The 21,878-nt window shown below is 42.8% G+C and overlaps 2 protein-coding genes across 7 annotated transcripts in view; one reads left to right on the plus strand and one right to left on the minus strand.

The window, feature by feature from the left end:
• Positions 1-10,093, minus strand: part of LOC126537135 (FHF complex subunit HOOK-interacting protein 1B) — a 41,308-nt gene extending 31,215 nt beyond the window's left edge. The window contains exons 1-4 of one of the 5 annotated variants that reach the window (XM_055073744.2): positions 8,813-10,093; positions 8,365-8,509; positions 4,564-4,819; positions 1,284-1,495 (exon numbers count right to left, since the gene is read on the minus strand). In XM_055073744.2, the coding sequence (XP_054929719.1) occupies positions 1,284-1,495; positions 4,564-4,819; positions 8,365-8,492 (596 nt within the window). In that variant the 5' untranslated portion in view covers positions 8,493-8,509; positions 8,813-10,093. Of the gene's footprint in view, positions 1-1,283; positions 1,496-4,563; positions 4,820-8,364 lie in introns of all 5 variants that reach the window. The other 4 variants (XM_050184291.3, XM_055073745.2, XM_055073746.2 and 1 more) reach the window with 4 other exon arrangements.
• The window catches only part of POSH (SH3 domain containing ring finger posh), a 56,551-nt gene continuing 44,208 nt past the window's right edge, over positions 9,536-21,878 (plus strand). For both annotated transcript variants that reach the window (XM_050184290.3, XM_055073742.2), the window contains exons 1-8: positions 9,536-9,623; positions 10,256-10,443; positions 13,271-13,581; positions 15,449-15,662; positions 18,511-18,606; positions 19,027-19,067; positions 19,149-19,240; positions 21,217-21,374. In XM_050184290.3, the coding sequence (XP_050040247.1) occupies positions 10,279-10,443; positions 13,271-13,581; positions 15,449-15,662; positions 18,511-18,606; positions 19,027-19,067; positions 19,149-19,240; positions 21,217-21,374 (1,077 nt within the window). In that variant the 5' untranslated portion in view covers positions 9,536-9,623; positions 10,256-10,278. The remainder of the gene's footprint in view (positions 9,624-10,255; positions 10,444-13,270; positions 13,582-15,448; positions 15,663-18,510; positions 18,607-19,026; positions 19,068-19,148; positions 19,241-21,216; positions 21,375-21,878) is intronic.

Consider the following 21,878-nt stretch of genomic DNA (forward strand, 5'->3'; position numbering starts at 1 on the left):
TTATTTTGATTGCCTGATTAGTCGGAAAATTCTGCGGCCTCTTTCCATGCAAGGAAAATTGATGGTGACTATACTGTAAAAAGTCAACTTTCAACACAACGAAATTTCAATATAACGATGCAAATTGCCGATTTTACTGACTTCGTTATATTGAGGTTTAACTGTAATAGTACCTAAGAGACCTCTTAGTAATGCTATAATCTGCACTAGATTGTTTGAAATGTGCATGGGCACCTGCTTGAAAACGTTAGGCTTGATGCCTGACGTTCATGTCTGAAGCAGTTCAACATCACTTGGCATCTTTCATACTGCCGAACTATCATCGAACGTCCAGTGCAACTACCATAAAAAATATCCTTAATTTTCCTTCCATTGTCATGCGCAGAAAATTCTCTTGCCTCTGCCTTTTCCAAAAGATCTACTATCATAATCACATGCTTAAATCACGCTGGATACAGCCAGCTCCTTTCATATCATCATGCCTTGATCATCACTGCAATGTTCATATTTCTTGAGGATACGCTGTAACATATTCCCATTTTTTTTAAAACCAAAATACGGTTGGAATCACCTGCCCATCTCAACCGCCAATATTACTAACCCGGACAGATTCCGTGAAGGACTTAGCAGGTCCTTTTGATGTCTTAAGTTTTTTTTTCTGTTTGCATTTGCTCTTCCCTGCCTTCGTATTCTTCTCTTTTATGCATGCATGCATACTACAATGACTTCTATGTCATTATCTTCATCATTCCATTTATCTTATGACACATGCTATCATGTTTTTTCATGATTTTATGTTTTCTGTAAGGTGCTCCTTGTGAAATTTGTAAGTGTTCTTTCTGTACCCCTCTTTTCAACAATGCTGTAAAGCCTTGAGGGTGCAATAAATAAATAAACAAACAAACAAACAAACAAACAAACAAACAAATAAATAAATAAATAAATAAATAAATAAATAAATAAATAAATAAATAAATGCAGTAGCGCTTGCTACTGCTATCTGCACCTGCTTGGGATGAGTACAAAATAAAGTATTCTCATCTTGGAATGTCAACAGTGGAAAGACTTACACTCATTATTAAGTTGCCACCTATTCCTGCATTTTTTAACAAGTTCCACACACCTTGCTTCCCGGGCTCTGGTATCATTTGAGTGGTGCATACAGTGTGCCCAACACATTAATCAATGAGGGCTACTGGACTTTAGGGAAGTGGTACAGTACACTGCCTGCATCTAGGAAAGAGGAGGAGCCGCAGTCAGTCTTCCCAAAAAAAGGCACACACCTGGCGGGCCCTTGGTTGGAGCTGGCACTGAAGAATACCTCCAGCAGGTCTGGATGCTGGGAGAGACTGACACAGAGGGTGTTGAGCAACACCACCAGGCGCTTCTCGACCTCAAGTGGGGCACAGTCAGTGCACGAGGCCAGCAAATGCAGCAGGGGCCGCAGGAAGGGCTGCTGCAGCAGCAGCTCATGATGGGAGTGACTCACGAGAACCTGTGTGGGGACCAGTTCATGCTGCTGTTACATACACATCTTTAACGACATTAAACGTGTACAGACAAACTGCCTAGAATAATCTGCTACATTATTTGTTTCTACATAAACCAGTTTTGGTTTCAGTATAGGAGGTGGATGCATCATGATGTCACAATATACTGGCTTGCTCTGTTTCTCTGAAACAGCTGCCACATGTGAGCACAGACAGAGGAAATGCATGCCCCACTCTTTCTTATTACTGTTCTTCAGGAGCGTCATTATACCTAGCCCTACTGATATATCTGATATGTGAAATCAGAAAATTTTGCTCTGTGTAATGACATCACAATGGCATCGATGACGCTAGGTCCAGCATTTCAAGATTAACTTTAGTATCTTTATGTTTCCGATCCTTCATACTTGCGAAGTAGGGTCCTTTTATGAGTGACAAACATGTGGTAGAGTCTTTACAACCTGAAGAGTATGTGTCTGTACTCCTTAAAGCATTATTATGGCGATAGCTGTGGTTAATGCAATAAGTTTGTTTTACAATCGTAATTTCATTAAAAAAACCTCGGTGCCCTTCCACTCTGTGCAGAAGGATGACCAGCGAAGCTGTGTATGTGGGCCTCTTAATGGCAAACTATACCTCCACCGTGGGTCGGCCCAGTATTGCACTATCTTCAGTATCAGCCCACATATGGAAAGTGCTGAACGCCTGCTTCTCCTCTGCCGCGAGTCGGCCCAGTATCGCACTATTTTCGGGGTCGACCGACGTACGGAGAGTGCTTAACAGCTGCTTCACCTCCGCCGTGGGTCAGCCCGGCATTGCACTAGCTTTGGGATCAGCCCATGTATGGGGAGTGCTTCACACCTGTTTTACCTTTGCCGCGGGTCGGCCCAGCACTGTACTATCTTTGAGATCGGCTCACGTATCAGGAGTTTTGTGTCTACACACAGATGCGATCCTGGAGGAACTAGTCCTTAACAGCTTCACTGTAAAATTGGTTATGTCTTTGTGTTTCTTAATTAATTAATTAATGCCGAGGACGACAAATGCGGGAGCACTGGCACGAGCGTGTTCGCGTGGTAGCGCCGACGAGCGCCAATGAGCCAGCTGTGGAAAAAGACGCTGGAACCAATCGTGATGATGATAGTTTTGTGTTAACACACGGACACAATCCTGGGGAAAGTAGTCCTTAACAGCTTCACTGTAAAAAAGTAGTGCAGCATGCAAAAGAAAGAAAAAAAGAAGCATATCTAATGGAGAATTATTTAAGTTTACTTCAGAAACATATTTTTAATTTGCAGCCATAAGTGCTAACTTGAGAGTAAGAGTACAGATGTGACATCCGAATAAGTTGAGAACACACTATACTGCAAGTGGCAATAAACTTACAGGCATTAAGCAGTTAACACCATATCTTTGCAAGGATGTCACAAAACAGTGGTGCTCAGCTCATTTCACACAGTGCAATTGTGCTCACAATTTCTAGAATGGGACATTGCAGGCATGGCAAATGAGCAATCAACTCATTTGTGTGAGCGATTTTTAAATGTTCAGAGATGGCAGACTTGGTTGTGAGATCGCTGGTAAAAGGGAAGCAATGACAGTGTAACACATCACGGTGGCCTGCAACATTTTAATAAAAGAAGGGGATCGAACATGAGAGAATTTTGCAACAATAGTTCCTAAATTGTTCAATCTTGTTACCATCAAGACATAATGGATAACCCTACACCAAACAGTATTTTACTCTCCCATTTTAAGCTTATAGCGGTAGCAGAAGTCACAGCCACCACAGCCTATGCACGTGAAACAAAAATTATCTCTGAAAAATGGAGCAAGAAAACATTCAATAATAAAAAAAAAAAGGACGGAAGGAAAAGCATAAAACATTAGATATCAGGCCATTGACAAACCTAGCATGCACATTGTGTGTACAGTCATGCAGCCTTGATGTCATGTGTACGTATAAACCTGTCCCTCCTCCAACAATACTAGATGGACCTCAATTTGTCTGGCTGTGTGCTTGTGCTGCGAGTTTATAGTCCCCCCAAAATTATTCTAAGCCCAATTAGGCCCTTCCCAAGCTCTTCTGATGTTTTGTGAAAGACTGCAAGAAAGGCCAAGACATGTCATAGTTACACTTAAAGGGGCCATGACACGCTCATCCAACAGTTCTCAGTTTATATTTGTAACTGAGAGTAGAGGGTCCAATATGGTTATACACACAAAGAAACTGGGTTAAGGGCACATTTAGCCCTTAATTTCAATTTGAAATCGCTGCCTCTCCCCTCTTCCCTGTGACAGCAACCGTCATTTTGGAAAGGCTGTGTGATATCTGGAACTGAGGAGCCACCTCTGTGTCGTTTGTCAAGACAACATCGGATGCCTTTCTCTGCACGCTCTAGCATTAAGCAGTGTAGTAACGACATTGCTGCTGCATTATGCTCGCAATTCCTTCACTTGTGTGATAAAATGCAGTAGCAAACTACAGAGAAGTGCTAAAACACACACTCAAAAAAAAAAAAAAAAAAATGACTCGTGGTGGCTGTGACGTATTTCCAGCTGCTGCAATCGTTTCCAGTGTTTGCAGCATACAAAAGCATAGCCTTCGACACCAGCTTCTGTTACCTGAGGGAGCTGTTTCCGGTGGTGCCATTCATTTCACCACCAATCAGTGATGCCAGACTGCTTTACAGTTCAATTGCGACATTAAGAAATTTAAGTATAAATTTCCCACTGCGCTGAATGCACTCAAATTTTGCCAGCTTGCTGTGGGACATGTATGGTTTAACATGCAATGCATAATTTAAGCTCAAAAATATGGTGCCACGGATTCTTTAATGAACCACAGCATAGGAGACAGACTTCACAGAAGGCCCCGAGGGAGGCAAGCCCCTTTGTCAAATTGTGGGCTCCAGTAACATTTTATGTACAGCCACTGCAGATCTCAACAGAAGGTAAAAGATCACAAAGGCTGATGCACACACCTGTAAATTGCACATCTTTCTAAAGCATTAAAGCTGGTCAAAAAAGAAATTACAGCTCAAGAAAAGGAAAGTCTTCTTGAATTTCACACCTCGTATATCCTCAGTTGCTCCAACTTGAGGTTTGAAAGGAACTCCCCAGTGTACAGGGACCACTGGAATAGTCGATCCAAAACACCTTCCATGAGCATGTAGTCCAGTATAGGCCCCACTGATGACGGGGACATTCCTCCATTTGGTATGGATGCTTCAGCGCTTGTGGCCTCGTCAATGAGAAAGTTGACCATCTGGTCCAAATGGTTGAGCACACCTGTGATGTCATCGGCAGTGGGCATGACAGTGCCACCACTGCAAAAGTGCAAAGAAAGCTTGTCTTAGCCTGTTTACTGCTGGTACAAACTGACATTTGTACAAAATAAAGCCTTGCAGAATTTTCTGACTGCTAATACACATACCATGTGCATCAAAAGTTCTTGGACAGCTTTATTTAGCCATCAAAAATATCGAATTTTTGAAAAAGCAAAGATATTATGGCTATGCATTATACATAAACAAAACAACAATATAGGCTCGCCATATTCAAAGAATTCTCCCTTTAGTCACAACACAAGCCTTTAGATGCTTGGGGAATACGTCCATCACAGCAAGTAAGTAGTCGTGGGAAATTTTGAACCATTCCTTCACGAGCGAATGCTTGAAGGACTGCAGATTGCAGCAGGTGGTACTGCAAGCCTTGCCCTTCAAATGATCCAAAACAGCATAGGACGTTAGACTGAGGTCAGATGAGTTTGACAGTCAATCCTGTGCAGTAATGAAGTGAGGAAATGTGTTTCTGCAGCACTCCTGCACTGTCTTGGCTTTTTGGAAGGATGCAGAATCTTCCTGAAAGACAAATGCTTCATTTTCACATTTTTTTTCATAGTATTGAGGTGACATTTGTTTTTTCAGGATGTCCTCCAGGTAATTTTCCTTGTTCAGTTTTGTCCCTTCAGAAATGAAAATGAGTTCTGACTTTCCATCAAATCTTATGGCTGCCCAGATCATTAGTTAACTTGGATGACCGGACCTCTCCATGATTCTCTGTCACTGAATTGGCTCCTGGACACTTCACGCCACAGTCCTGTCATTTTGCTTGTTTGTGCTTTGCTCTATTGTGAAAATTTTCTCATCAGAGAACATAAACATTGCAGTGGCGTGCCACAACAAAGCACCACGTGAGCTTTCGGCAAATCTGCAGCCGTAAGTCTCTCATTTGCTCTGTCAACACGTGAAGCTTTTGCACCTTGTAGCTCGTCATGTTCAAGACATTGCGACACATTCGTCTAACATTGTCCCAGTGATTTTCAGGTCTTTCCCTGCTTTGAGCATGCTTTGCTGTGCTTTGCATCGGATGTCTTCTCAAACCCGTTTCACATTTTTATCATTGACGGCAGTTTCAGGCCACCCACTCATTTTTCTGTCACTCATTGTTCTAAGTTCAAAGAATCGGTTTACTGTAGAATATACTGTCAACCTCGGCACACCAAGCCTTTCCGAGATCACAGAATACTGCCACTGCTGGAAAAATTCAGAATTCCTGTATATACGATGTCACCATTTTCCTGAAAAACAAGAAGTCATAAACCTCACTTACTGCGCAAGAAAGAAAGTGCACATACTAAAGAACTTGGGGAGAAAAAGATACCTGAAAGGGATAGGTACTTCCTTCAGATTGCCTGAAACTGGCGCTGTCCATGGACTTTTGACGCACCTGGCAATTTTAAGAATATCTTGTGTGGAAATATGCATGTGGGAGGGGTAAGGGTTAACTGGTCAAATTCACCTTGCAAGCAGGGTGTCCAGAGTATTTTTTATAAGCATAACGCAAGCTCCTGTTTCCTCACTCAAATGCACATAAAATACATAAATGCTCTCATAAATTACTAAACTGATTTGAAGAAAACTTACTGTATCTACATAAAAAGGGTAAATCCTAGTAACTATTACAAGCAGAACTAAGATTACTACCATCAGAATGCTGCAAAATTTATAAAGTTAGAAAACAAAAATGCAATTATTCAAACTACAATTGCCACTAGTAGTGAAAGTGAGGAATCTAAGGTCTACAGCTTAGGTGAAACTGCTACTCTATATAAGTCTTGCGAAAGACCCATTTATAACTTGTTCAAACAGTATTAAAAAGAAATGCGCAGCATATCAACTACGGCAGTACAACAATGTTTCTAATCGATGCATCAGACGTAAGTGTGACATCTGTTGTTGCTGTGGGGATAGAACCTCAAACATTAAGCTTAAATTCCTAAAATTTTCAGATTTTGTGACTTCTTGCTCAACAAAAGTAACCACTGAAAATGCATGAACATTATCCACAGAGACATGTGGTCTACCTCAGCATAGATGCAAAGTTCTTCACCAAAAGCCTATTAAGATATAGAATAATGGTAGAATACCCTACGCTGGATAGACGTTACGTACAGATGCAAGAACGTTTGTATAGAGTGCGTAAATGGTGTGCATTAGAGCACAGTGGAGGTTATTTACAAGTGACTGCAATGCTGGAAATGGCATCTTAGCATGCACATAAGGGTTTTGCTCCCCTGCATTGCAGAAATCTATGTTGAGCTTAGGCAACTCAGGAACCAGAAGGATATCCGAAAGGTGTTCCTTCCTATTTCTTAGTCCTTATTTAGTCACACTTTCATCTCAATGGATTCAAGAACATGGGTTCTCGATCTTTCAGTCACTGAAGCACTCATAAACCCCCTCACTGGTTACTTGAAGAGGTTGCCACAGGGACCTCATCAAGCATGTTATTCTTGTTTTCTAGACAAAATCTGCATAGGCAATCAGATGTTGTGCTGGGGTCAAAGCAATTAAAGGCAAGTTATGTTTAAATCTGTCGGAGTTATGTCTTAGGTGCTTTACCAATACCAGTAACAGTACATGCAATCAATCAATGAAACAGGCAATGCTGCATACCTAAAATCATGGCACTAACACCAAGGTAAATTGAAGGCAGTTGGCTCAAACCTTGGTTCCAAATAAATTAACCCTGCATCTTGATTTTGAATCAAAGCAGCAAATGTAACTTCAGGCTGTCAGGCTGTCACAAGTGCTTAGCCTGTTTCGCCAGCCCCCTTGATGGATGATGTTTGTCAACGGCCTGTCTTATTTAAACCTGTCTCTATGGGTCACCTTCAGCCTTTCTTCAAGACTCCTGGGGACCTACAATTAAATGTTATTTAGTCTGCACACAAGAAACTTGAGGTCTTTGGAATTATTCCAGTGTTTACAATAACACTCAGATATTGAATTCAAGGCCTGTATTTTGGTATGGGGGCAAATTAATTCCTCTGCCTACGTAAACACATGCGCGATATATACAGCATATGACCGTGTTCGTTCCAGCGAAAAGAAATGACACCTGGCATTATATTATTTGAAGCTAGGTCATAATAAGGTACGAAAACAAACAGGGTCCGTCGGGTCCCTTTAACAGTGGCGGGGTTATGCAAAACATGCCCTGTGTCATTCAGTGATTTGTGCATTACCAAATAAACTAACACGGCAAACTCAGAAACAAGGCCAAGGCTGTTTTAGAGTGGATTGTGAGCGGGCATTGTGAGGCGTTATGACTTCACTGAATACATAGCTATCAGGAGCTACCTGAAAATGCAGGGTCGCTGCATACTCAATTGGATATTTGAGTACGGTGAAGCGCGATAGACGGGAGAAAGTAAGGCGAGACAGACAAGACAAGCCCAGTTGGATATAATGGGAAGGCGGAGCTTAAAATGCATCGGAATGCGTGAGCAACAACACTCCCTTTGCAATCTTAACAAGGCGAAATCTGGTTTCGCAGAGCCACAGAAGGTGATGTTACGGCGACCTACCTCGACTTCTCGATGACTTCGAGGGCGCGAAGCCAGTGCATCCTGAAGGCCTCGATGACAGTCTCGGGCTCCACATTGCGTAGTATGGGTGGCCTGCTTCGACGCAGGCTCGCTCGCAACCAGCTCATGACGACGCTTCACGTAGCTGTTATCCGAAAAAGAAAAAAAAAAAGTGTATTCTGAGTCTTCAGTTTCGTGTTGCCTCGCGCGTTTCTACGGGTTGGTTCTGTAATTTGAAATGTGTGAAGCGACTTCTCTTTGATAGCAACAGTGCATTGGAACGTCGGCCCAGCTTCCCATACAGATATGTTCACACCTGTGCAACCGCTCTAACGAGAAAGTGCATACAAGTGTCGCTAACCTTTGAATGCAGACGGAAACTGCGCGACTCAGAGTACATGAATGAATAAATGGCCGTTATGTATCCTTGAAGTGCCGTAATACCTACTGAGAAAGGCGGCAAGGTCTCTTGATATATGCTCATAACTACTGACGCCGTGTTTCAACAACCACCTGAGACTGAGACCCCGACGCATGGACCATATTTGAGAGAAATAATGTTCAAAGCTTACAAGCTGGCAGCACGGTTGAAGCGGAGTACCGGCTGAGTTTCGTTACATGGTCTGTCCGTTGTCAGCGACATGCGACAATGTGAATCTAAAGAAAATAAAAAAAAAAACGTATACACGACAAGTTCAATGAGTTCAATAACGGACACCCATCACGACTCCTTCGCCATGATAAACCATGAGCCGGAAATGACCTACCCTCGCCACCCTCGCGCCCCCGCGCTCCAGACATCACATCCGCTTATGCATTTGTCATTCACTTGTCTAAAAACTGCGGTATTACGGGAAACTGATAGCATTTGCTGCGGGGAATGATACTTTCGCGCCATATTTCTCTAGTTCCTGCTTAAGTAAGAAATTGCTTTCGTTGCCCTTGGAATTTGTTTCGTTGTGGTGGTGTGTGCGAGGTAGCTTGAGCGTGTGAGGTCTCGCTTCGGCAAGTCCAAAATGTGGGCAGAGGCCTCCGGATGGTTGGGGTAGTTCCAGCCTGACTGGCGACTGCATTATTTTTTCATGGAAGCGTACAGTCTGCTGTGAGATCGACTTGTGAGCAGTGTGTGCTGTATCCAATAGTGATGCGGACTCTACATATCGTCGAGTGTGTGTCGCTGCATTGATCGCACCATGTGAAGAAAAAAAAAAAAAGGATGGAGATAGCTCTGCGGTCGAAGAGCACGATCATGTTTAAAGGTGAGTGGGCGCTCCACAGCCTGCATAGCTGCCATTAATGTATCTGCTGTAGAATTGCGGTGGATTTTGCTCATATGGAACAGCGCGGCGGTCGCTACGAAAGTAGTCAGCATTCTTTTTGTTGCGTTTATTGATCGCACCTGCGGCTCCCAATAGGCCTACCTGTAATTTGTGGCTGCAACTTTTGTGGGTAGTACGAGCTATTGGTTATAGTCGTTGTAATAACTTAGCGCCGTGTAAGCTCTGAAATGCAGTCACGTCTTCTATTTCCACCGATTTCGTTTTACAGCAACGCGCAACGACTGTATGGCCGCACACGGTTCGCGAAGAATGCGACCAATTATGCAAATGCGGGCGCCTATAACTTCGTTGTCACTTGTGATTCGGAAGCTGTCATCCGGCGTGACAGTGCGCACTGTACGCTCCCTCTCTAAAATAGGATAATGAGCGCACAAGGTTCCGTTTTTAAGCGTAGCACATCGCATGAGTACCTGTCGTTAGTACGCGCGGGCTCCTCCGTCAGCAGCGCTTAAGAGCCGCCTATGGTAGGTCGACACGCAATTTATTCATTGTGTTATTACAAGAACAGCTCGTGTTGATCACTGTCCGGTGTTTTTCATGCCTTGAAACAGCTCAGGTGTGGTGAAGCATCGGGATGGATGAGGCGTTCCTGACGGACCTGCTCGAGTGCTCTGTCTGTCTTGAGCAGCTAGACAGCACAAGCAAAGTACTTCCTTGCCAGCACACCTTCTGCAGGCGCTGCCTGGATGAGATCGTTCACTCGCACAAGGAACTTCGTTGTCCGGAATGCCGGATACTGGTAAGGCTGTGTTGCAACCTATCGCACAGGCTTCACGATCAGGACGCTTCTTGTCGTTGCTGCATTATGCTTACATTGTTTATTAATAATTTATCTCGCTGCTTCATGTAGTTTCAGTTTAATTTTCTGTAGCATGCGAGCCCGTCTCGAAAGCGCAGTGTTTTAGTTAGTATTCATACAGAAACATGCAAAAGAAAAAGAGCATGGGGCTCATTCACACCAGTGACTTGAGGTTGTCGCACAACCGGTTGTGACTGGAGGCCAGAAAGCAACTATTGGCGCCCATTGTCCACACTGGCAAGCATGACCTGGCAGTCAAACGCACTGAAAATTCTCGCATTTGATGCCTTTCACATCTGCTCGTACCACTTTCACCACGCAATGTAAGCATAAGCACATACAGGCATCCAGTTCCTGCTTATCTTATTGGTTTAGAAGTGTCGCTACTGCATTCGCACAACCGAAAAATCGAGCAGTGAGCAACTGACTCAAACAGCAGCTTTTTGACCAAAGCGATCGTTTGCGGCCAATTGCTCAGCAATCAGCTTGGTTGCATGAACTCTGCAAGTCACTCGCCGTAGTGGCTTAGCGGCTATGGTGCTGTGCTGCTAAGAATGAGGTCACGGGAACAAACGCCAGTCGTGGTGCCTGCATTTAAATGGCAGCAAAATGTAAAAATGCCCGTGTCCTGTGCATTAGGGGCATGTTAAAGAGCCGCTGGTGGTGAAAATTAATCCGGAGTTCCCTACTACAGCTTGTCTCATGATCAGATGGTTGTTCTGGCATGTAAAACCATAGAATTGCATTCAATTCAAGCTCCCACATTCTTGGGTTTTTGTATTTTCCAGTATGAACATTTTCAAAGGTGGCTGACCACCTAATTGCTTTGCTGCTGTTACACCCCATATTTGGTTCATATTGATTGAGAAAGAATTGTGGTAATATGACAACTTGATACTAAGAGGAAGATATAGAGCTGGGAAGGTTGTGCAGGGTGTAGAACATATAACCTGTGATTGAGTAGCAGAATGGTATCCAAGAGACGGTAAACAGTACATGTTGGCAGAGGTTTATTTAGATGGAGTAATGAGCTAAGAAAATTTTGTCAGAAGAGATTAAAAAAACAATGTCAACAGTAGCTTGCCCTCCAATCTCTGCTTTTTTTTTGCTGGAGTGCCACTATATTACAGAATGCATACTGAAGGAAGAAAAGTGCAAGTGCTTCAGTTTGATGTTTCAAGTATATGTGTAATTTGTTACACATCGCTTCATCTGCTGCCTGAATAGCCAAACAAACACAATGCTTAATAAGCAAATAAAGTTGTTTTTTGTACCTGCTAATATAATTAAAATTAATTTGAATCAGAGGCATACATTGAGTTGTTTGGCTTTGCTATATGGCTTTTGAGAGAACCCTTTTTTTTTTCCTCATTAACATAATTGGGCAGTAATCATTATGGATGATCATTACTTATGGGTGTTAAGCAGTTTTTCTCATGACACATAAAAGTCTTCGATAATATTATCTCAATGCATGGATCAAGATGATATGAACGAGCACACAAAGCCATCAGTTGGCAGCGGGCTGAGCAAACATGCACAACCCGTCTACAGCAAGCAAAGGAAATTGTGGCAAGGTCCAGCGTGGCCTGTTCTTTGCGATATTGGCGCAAATTGGTAGGACAATTGCAGCTCTGGATTGGAGGCTGAGCGGGTTAGGATTTCTGTCTCTTAATTTTGAAGTTGTAGAAACTACCACATGCGTCTTGCACATAAAAAGGTGATGTTTACCAAACATGAAGGTTTGGTTAAAAATATATTTTAATTTGAAACTAAAGTTGGTCGCAAAATGCTGGACCTAGCGTCATCAACGTTATTATGACATCATGATAGAGCAACAGTTGTTGAAATTGTATAACAGTGAGCTTAGGGATGATAGCGTTGCTCATAATAATAAGAGTGCTGCACACGTTTCTTGAGCACTCTTATTAGCTGCAGGAACTGGTTCAGAAACTGAGCCATTTAGTCACGATGCACATTCACCTCCTAGGCACTGAAGCTGAAACCGGTTCACAGGAAGAAGTATTCTAGTAAATTATTTAGGGCACTCTGATCTGTGCCAGTATTACTTCTTAGAGGGTTTAGACCTTCATATAACACAACACAAAAAAAAAGACATTGAAAATTTTATGCCGACCCTGATGGGACCAACAAAATTGATTTAATTATCCGGCGGGTTGAATTAAACAAGATGCAGAAAAAATGACAAAACAGACTGCTGATTCCTTTGGCAGCGTGGGCCCAAGTCTAACACACCCCTTAATCAAATCCTCACCCACTTTATATATGTTCAGTATAGAAAACTAACGTAAAAATGACATCAAAGCTCCTAAACAAAGTGGAAACCTCATGTGCACCTGATTTTTTTAGCAAGAAAAATTGTCAAGATTATATTATGTGTTGCGCAGTAGTGGTCAGTTTCTTAAGGTCAGCTTCGCCGCAATACATTCGTGTTATGCGGCAAAGCATATGAACACTGCGAAGCAGATTTTAATTTTGTATCCCATTGTACCACGTAGGCAACTTCTGATCCCACTTTCATGAAAAAAAAAAAGTGCACGTTAGCATTGTGTAAGTACTATAATCAGACTGTGAAGTACAGTTATTGCTTAAATATCTTCTTAGGGCAGGCCGAAGATGGGCTCATTTGGGCTCATAGAAATGCATGGGTGCTGGCTGGGACATTTCGGCCAGGATCGAATTAACCTAAAAATCGAACTAACGGGAGCCTATTATGCGCATTAAATTTTAAGCTTTTGCATTGCAGGTTGAGTGCTCAGTGGATGAGCTCCCGCTCAACATCCTTCTGGTCCGTCTTCTGGAGGGCATCAAGAACAACCCACGACTTGGTGGCGGCAGCAGCAGTGGCGGCAGCCGGTCGCCTTCGGGTGCCCTCCTGGGCAGTTCCTCTCTCATCGGCCATGTGAGGCCCCTGCTGGCCAGCCAGCCCTTGTCAGCTAGTCCACGAGGGGACACCACCTCGGGTCGCGGCGATGGGGTGCGCACTCTTGTCAAGCAACTGGTGCCGCAAATGCCCTGTGCCAAAGCCCTCTACTCCTATGATGCCAAGGACCCAGGGTGAGTGCCTAGTGGACACTTGGGTGAACAGGCATTATTAGTGTGGGGTGCACTGAAACTGATTTTGGAGTAGTGGAAAAATTTCATGATAAAACTAAAATTGGATGTCATAGCGGAGGGTTCCGGATTAATTTTGACCACCTGGGGTTCTTTAGCAAGTAGCCAAAGCTCCCCACGCATGCGTTTTTCCATTCCATTAACATCGAAATACAGCTACTTCTGCCAGCAATCATACCTGCACCCTTGTGCTCAGCAGCAAAACACTAAAGTCACTGAGCCACCATGGTAGGTTCGATGAATAACATTGGGGCTTTGTTTTTTCTTTTCATTGGTTATTTTGAAGAACAAACCTTCCCTAGCCAGGACAGCTGCGTCAGTTCCAAGGGGATAGAATGCAAAAATACCAGTGCATTGAAATTTCAGCGAGTATTGAGGGAACACTAAATCATAAAAACAAGTTCAGCTTTTCTAGTAAATTGTGCATCTCCAATAACAAAGAGACCACTCTTACTGTGGCAGGTGACTATCATGATAAGCCAGAGAACATAGTGCCAAGCTCTGCCTTGAAGTTCCTACACCAGCCAGCTGTGACATTGTGTATTGCGATGCCATCTGCTCGAGTGTAACTAATATTTAATCAATAAAGGTGGGCTACATTGTACTGTAAGGGAGTCAGACTGAATTTAGCAAGTTTTGAGAACATTTGCTGCACCAGAACGGCCAAATTATGAGAAAGTACTTGGAAATCCATGGCATTACACTGACATTCCGGCGCTTTGGTTGTGACGCAAAATAATGAAATGGAAACTTGGCCTTCATTTTCTCTTTACACATTCTTTACGCTCAGATGTAGCTTTGAGAAGTATTCACTAGCAGAATCTCGGTTTGAGCTAGTTATGCTGTTTACTTTTCCTGAAGTTTGGGGCATAAAATTCTTACAATTTTGGTTGCGAGCATGGCATATGAACAATGTATGACTATTTTGTATTGGTGTCCAGTGAATAGCACAGCGGATACTCACTGCATTTGCACTGCAGTTGGATCTCCCCCCAAAAAAGTAGGGAAATGCCTGAATTAGAATACCATTGAGTTTCAGTCGTTACACTTCGGTGCAGTTTGAAAGCAACCGTTCAGCTCATATTCACTGAACTTCATATATGACCAAGAAATCAAGAGCCTGCACGTTCATCCTATGCACCAGGATAATAAATTTGATCACTGGACAAGGCCTTTGATAAAGGCCTGCAGCCACTGTTTCGTCGATTACTGGCTTTCGTGAACTTTCTTTCATTGCTGTCTTTACAGTGCTTTGTCAAATTAAGTTTTGTCCTTGACATGTTTTTCACTGTTTCTTGTTTTACTCTTTTACACCAAGAGTAATCTTGTCGACTTAATTTTTCTTTCTTTTGCTGCTACATAGTTATTCCTATCAACATTGAACCTTGACAGGAGGCTCCAATACAGTAATTGATGATGGTACCGCTTTTTGTATTTCACATTTGCGAAAACTGTAACTACTGTTAGTATTTGTCGTTACACATTACATAGTTTTTTTTTTTTAATGTGTAGGAATAAATTAACCAATAATATAATTTGAAAATTATAGCGTTACACTCTTATGAGATGGCTGTGTGCCTTAGAGTTGTTGACTTTTGAGGACATCGTCAGCTGTCTCTGTGGCCTTGGTGTTTCATTCTGCTGTGTAAACGCACTTAACGATGTAGCTTTATTGAGTGCCATAGCAGTACACTATTGCCATCCAGATACAAGGCCCGCTGTAGTAGTAGTAAGTAGTAGTTCTTGAATAGTAGAAAAAGGAAGGTTTAGTTTCAGCCAGAGTTGTTTAATTGAAACTGTGATCTTGCAGGGACTTGGCATTCCGCAAGGGGGACATAATAGTTCTGCGCAAGCGAGTGGACCAGAACTGGTTCCACGGGGAGCTGGGCGGCAAACAAGGCTTTGTGCCAGCCAGCTATGTCCAAGTGGTTGTGCCCCTGCCATCTCATATCCCTCAGTGCAAAGCCCTCTACGACTTCCGCATGGGTGACAACGATGAGAAGGATTGCCTGACGTTCCTCAAGGTGTGCACTCCCTTCTCTCTCTTCTTGTGAGCCCCTGTTGGCTATGTGTGTGTACTGCCACATGCTTTTTTGGTTTAAATACGATCACTGTCATTGGCAAACTGCATCACGCAAAGCAATAATGTGCCTAACTGAGCTAGTTGGTAAGTGGGCAAACATAGCTAAATGGGGGGCACAGAACAGTATCACGAGCAGCATATGTGGGAAGCCTTTTGAGCTATTTGCTGTTCATCGGAGCAGGCTGTCACATATCAGCATTCCATTTGTTGGGCTCAATGTTAAAGAAATCGCCTACCTTTGCGATTAGTGAGTCATCGTGCTTTACGCATTGAGTGATCTGCTGTTATCTGTCTGTTTTTTATTATGATTCTCTTCTTCCCCTTTCAAGGGTTATAAGCCATCTCATGCAGTAAACCTTTCAGTTGATGGTCACTACAGTCTACTGTGTTCTCTTGTTCTGTGTCCTCCCATGTTTAGTGCTATTTACTCCCAAATCATTCCAAGGTCGCCAAATAGTTTAGAGCACTTCTGATAAGTGCAATGTGTAGGACTCGTCTTGGTCATTTTGGCCTTAACATTCCTGTTGCAGAAATCAACCTAGTGAACTCTAATAATGTAGTATGACAGCAAGGTTGGTGCAATGTGTTTATACAATATGAATGGTTGTGAGGTCTATGGCCAAATTCTTAAGATGGTGCTGAGGGTTACAGTAAACTTTTATAGAAGAAAAGTGGGCTTCGTGACTCTCAAGTAAAGCTGTTGTTCCTTTAAATTCTCGCTCTCTGTCATTCACGGAAAGGTCCACATAAATTGGCAATGTTGACAGGTGCAAAAGGTTTTGATACCAAGAACAGCTTGAGTGCATAGCAAAAATAAATCTTAGAAAATCGTGCAAATGCACTTTAATGTATGTTTCAAATGCTGCAGAGGCGAGGAATAGAGCACGGTGACAATGGGCTTAAAAGAGAGGAATGTGGTGGCAAGCAAGGGACAGTTAGCTTGCTTTAGTGGCAGCTCAATGATGACAACCCGGCTCTTTCGGTCTGTTTTTGGTGTTCCTGAGAACAGCATTTGTGGCAGGATGAAAGAGATAAATGATTAGTCTGTGCTTGGGCCACCATCCTGTTTGCAGTTGTTGCAGAGTTGTTTTATACATCAAATGAGCAATTAGCCATACAGAGGACGACGTGTTTTGGTTCACAGACAGGAATAAAGTGTTGTCTGAGAGTGATGGTGATGGACGTTAATTGTAAATAAATTTCTATTCTTGCAAGTTAAACTTTTCTGGTTTCATCTGTTTCTTATTGCCAGAATCCAGGGCCTTCTACACTTTTCTTGCTAAAACATCAAGTGCATATCAGGTTTATGCTTCATTTAGGAGCTCAAATGCAATTCCTATGTTAGTTATTTACTTTCAACCCATAAATAGAGGATGTGCGTTCGATTCTAGGGTGTTAGACTTGGCCAAATACTGCCGAATGAATCAGCAGTGTTTTGGCATTTTCTCTGCCTCTTGTTTAATTCAACCTGCTGGATAATTAGATCAGTTTAGTTGGTGCTGTCAGAGTCTAATTAACGGAAATTGACTGTATCTACTATTGCTAGTGCTCTTGAATATTCATGGCACGAAACAATGAATGAAATAGCATTGGTACAACAAAAGGCAGATGTTACAGTAGACATGTGTTGTATTTGCATGATACAATCTGTTACTGTATGCACTTTTGTTTAAACTGTTGAGTAATTGTTGCTTGCCAGCACACTGCAAACCTGTGCATTGTCACTTACTGACATTTCACTGAGTTTGCTAAAAAATTACTCAGTGCCCTGATGTTGTTGGGAAAAATTACCTAAGTATTCAAGGTATTATCAGCGTGATTGCCACTTGTTCTGGTAGCTCTTTGGCAGTGTGTTCACTATCTCTATCAGCATGTAGAGGCACCTCGAAGACTCGTTCAACTATTTTTCTATAGTGTCAGCCACCATCCTTCTTGGCTGACCCTCGCATGCTTTCACTAGCACCCGAAGCATACAGCACAGGACGCAATAGGCTCTTATCGCACTTGTATTTTATACGGAAAATGATGCTGCTCTGTTTTAACATTCGCAACCAGCTGCTTGTAATTCAACCATTTGACAATCTGCACCCGAGGAAGTTTCCATTTATTGTCTCGGTATGCCTTTGCGACGGCAGTGAAATCTCGTTATATTGAAATTGTGTTTAAACACACTTCTTTATATTGGGATTCTAAATACATGGTGTTCTTATGACAAGAAGTTATAGAAAGTTAAATACTTTGTGGTATCGAGAACTTCATTATAGTGAAGTTCTCTATATGGAAGTTTAACTGTACTACATAACGAAATTTTCTGATTAATTACTTCATAAAAGAGCAAGAGACTTGCCTTTGTAATATATCTATATGCGCTTTAGCTTCATACTGATGTGATTCTGGCATGTTGCCAGCCAATCACTGAGAAATTGTGAAAAAGAGGAGAAGTAGACATAATGGCTAACATAATGTCACATGACACCCGCCGTGGTTGCTCAGTGGCTATGGTGTTGGGCTGCTGAGCACGAGGTCACGGGATCGAATCCCGGCCACGGCGGCCGCATTTCGATGGAGGCGAAATGCAAGAACACCCACTTACTTAGATTTAGGTGCACGTTAAAGAACCCCAGGTGGTCGAAATTTCCGGAGTCCTCTACTACGGTGTGCCTCATAATCAGGAAGTGGTTTTGGCACGTAAAACCCCATAATTAATTATGTCACATGACATGAATGTGTTCCTTGTGCCTTTGTAACGAGTGTTTTCTGTAACCCGATGCCTTTGGTATGCCTTCCAGGGTGATGTGATTACTGTGATTCGGAGGGTGGACGAAAATTGGGCTGAAGGAAAACTGGGGGACCGAATTGGAATCTTCCCGATATCGTTTGTTGAGGTGAGTTGCAGCATGCATTGGTGCTGTTCCCTGCATGCTTTCTTGGTGTCTGCACATCATTTGCAGTAATACATTTGAAACATCTGCACTGATCTTTTACACATACGAGAATAATCTTTTGCTAGTGATAGCTAGTTGAGGGACTGTGTATCTTGATGCATGGGCCCACTGTACTCCTTTTCTTGTCTGCATGCCTGTATTTATACATTTGCTTGCATTTCTATAATCTAAATTTTTTTAGAAGATTTTGTGCTTATTGTTGCTTTGCTTTTGCTCAGATTTTGCAGCAAGATTGCATTTTATAGTCGTGATCATTTAATGTAACTCTTGGCTTTGTTAGTTTCTTGGTTTGTTAAGGGAAAAAATGAGAGGTTGACGGTGACGATTGCTCATGTTTCTTTGTGTCTGTGTGCCTCGCAGATGAATGCCGCTGGAAAGGCGCTAATGAAGCTGTCTAACAAGTAAGTTGCAATTGCACACTTGCAATCCTTCATCAAGGCCGAGAGCATCACTAATTTCGACCTTTAATACTACCCCTGCAGTGTTCAAGTGGGTCCTTCGAGAGTTGCCCCTCCAACGCCTAATTCTGAAGCACCAAGCCAAACAGTCATTCCAGCTGGTAGCACTCCATCAGGCAAGTTCTTTCCTGATCATGTAGAATGTTTATGTCACATAGAAGGTTTACCTCAAAGTTGCATATTTTCTTGGGAATATTTATGCAGGCATTTTAGCTTGCTAACAGTCTGAACTGTGCCATAGCATCCCAACAACTTCAGCGCTGGCAAGCAGCATTCATGAAACACAAACACAAACCATTCATGAAACAAGGCTTGTTTTGCCTCCAAAACGAGAGAAACATGATTTGTATAAACCCGCAGGGTTATACACTGGGGAGAACATTGACAATGTTCATTGTTTAAAGAAATGGTTGTACACTGTAAAGTATGAAGACCTTAGATTACATTTGGCACTGGCACTGGTTGTTGCATGTCCAGTATATTCAGTGAGAAGGAAATTAAAGTTACTGGTCCATAGATGAATACTACTATATGTTTTAGCACATATACCGTATTTACGCGATTCTAACGCGCCCTCGATTGTAACACTCTAAAGAAGGAAAAGTCCTTCACAGTTCCGCACACCTCATTCTTTTATACAGAAATAGAACTTTCTCTCATTTGGAAAAAACAAATGATTTACTCCTAATGCACTCAAGTTGCGATAAATAAAAAAAGTCGCAGTTCCGACCAAAAGGCAAAGCATTGACTATGATAGCAAATTAGTAGACAGCTATACGAAAGTAAGGATAGTAATTTTAGCGGCCGTATAAACTTTTAAACATTCGCTTACTAGCTAAATTAACAAGCATGGTGTCCCGCGCGCAAGCAAACCTGGACGCGTCTCACTCAATGACCGCGGAAACTACTTAAACGCTGGAGTGAGGGAATTGACCTGTGTGCGGCCTCTAGCTTCGACCCAAACTAAGCGATGAGAACACAGCGCAGTGCTCCTAAATGTGTAGACTCTTGTCTTCGTCGCAGATCGCTTTGAAGATAGCGGCTGCACGGCCATGCCATATGTAGCAGCCCCGCTGTAGAACACCTCTCCTGTTTGTGCCAGTCGCACACGCAAGTTTCATGAACACCGAACGCCTGTGATGCGATGCGATGTTCTGTCCGTCTCCGCACACATGATCGCTTTCCTTTTAATTGCAGCATCGTGATGAACTCGGCATGTCTTTGCAGTCAACACTTCCATGCTGATAGAGCAAATGCAGAAAACGGGAAGACAGACGGTGCATTAACCTACGCCAAAGGAAACATTGCCTAAGCCAGCGCACTGCCTAAGCACACGTACTACAGCACATGGAAAAAGCTACGGGAGCTAGGCTCGAAGCGCGTACGAGGCGGCTAGTTTGAAATGCCAATGGCGATATGGTAACGCAGATTTAGGGTCGTACTCGATTCTAATGCACACAAAATCTTTGGACCCACTTTATTGGAAAGAAAGTGTGTTAGATTCGAGTAAATATGGTAATCCACATCAGAAGTTTTAAAAAGTGGCGCACAACACTAACTTGCTGCATGTTATCAAATTTTGTCTTTGAGCATAGCCTCACATGTGCTTTGAAGCCATGTATAAAGGACAGTCCTCATTACTGTGAAGCCATACAATGTTTCAACACAGACCAGCAACAGGAGTAGCAGTGGCTGAATAGTGAAAAAATAGCTTTGCCTAACGTCGTTAATTATTGTGACGGTTTGCTTTTACAGTGTTTTTAACATATTTATGGAGTGATGTGTGCAAGTTGTATGCTGAATATTCTTTCCCTTGTTTTTCAAGTGTTTAGATATGTGTGTGGGGGCAAGATCGCGCAAGCATCTCGCTTAACGAACGTTCTCTTTGCCTTGCCGAACAGACTGGATAATCATGAGAACGCAAGCGAACATTCATAGAGCGAGATGCTTGCACGATCGCACTCCAGGTTAGGGCACAGAGACTGGTTGTATGTATGGAAGTACAGCATTTGCTCTTACTCTTTGAATACCCCTTGACACGCTCTCATAGTTTTGTCTTGGGGGGTCTCGCTTCATGTTTCACATGATGCAGCTGGCGAATCTCAGTCAAGCACAACATCTCCCGCATCATCATCCCCAAGCCCTGGCACGCCACCATCCACATCACCTCCACTGCCAGCATGCCAGCCCAGAGAAAAGCGGCACTCACTCTCCGCCATCAACCCACCAGCTTCAAGCAATGGAAGCAATGTTAGTGCCCAATGTTCCTTTCATTTGGGGCCTGTGTGAGAATGTCCGATCTTTGGCCCTGCTTGATATCTCTCTTCAAAACACTTTGGTTTCAGTTATAAAGAAAGGCTGCAGACATGACTGCAGTCTGTGACATGTAAGTCTGCAATGCTTAGGACAGTTTGGGCACTTCTGCCATTTTCTTTCTTTCTTGACTTTCTAAGTACCTACTATATTTACTCGCATAATGATCGCACTCGCGTAATGATCACACCCCTGAATTTTGTCTTCAAAGTTCGATTTTCTTTTCTTTCCCATGTAATGATCGCACCCTGAACTTGTTGCAGCGATATGTCGTGTGCCAAGTCTGGCTAATGACGATCGTGCTTACCATCTGTCGGATGGTGCGCGAATGACCCTTGAAGACATACCAAGCGGTCTGCAGGCACCCAACTTTCTTAAAGGGACACTAAAGGTTAATATTAAGTCAACGTGAGCTGTTGAAATACCATCGCAGAAAACTCG

This window comes from Dermacentor andersoni, chromosome 4, assembly GCF_023375885.2.
Source record: "Dermacentor andersoni chromosome 4, qqDerAnde1_hic_scaffold, whole genome shotgun sequence".
NCBI classification, from domain to species: domain Eukaryota; kingdom Metazoa; phylum Arthropoda; class Arachnida; order Ixodida; family Ixodidae; genus Dermacentor; species Dermacentor andersoni.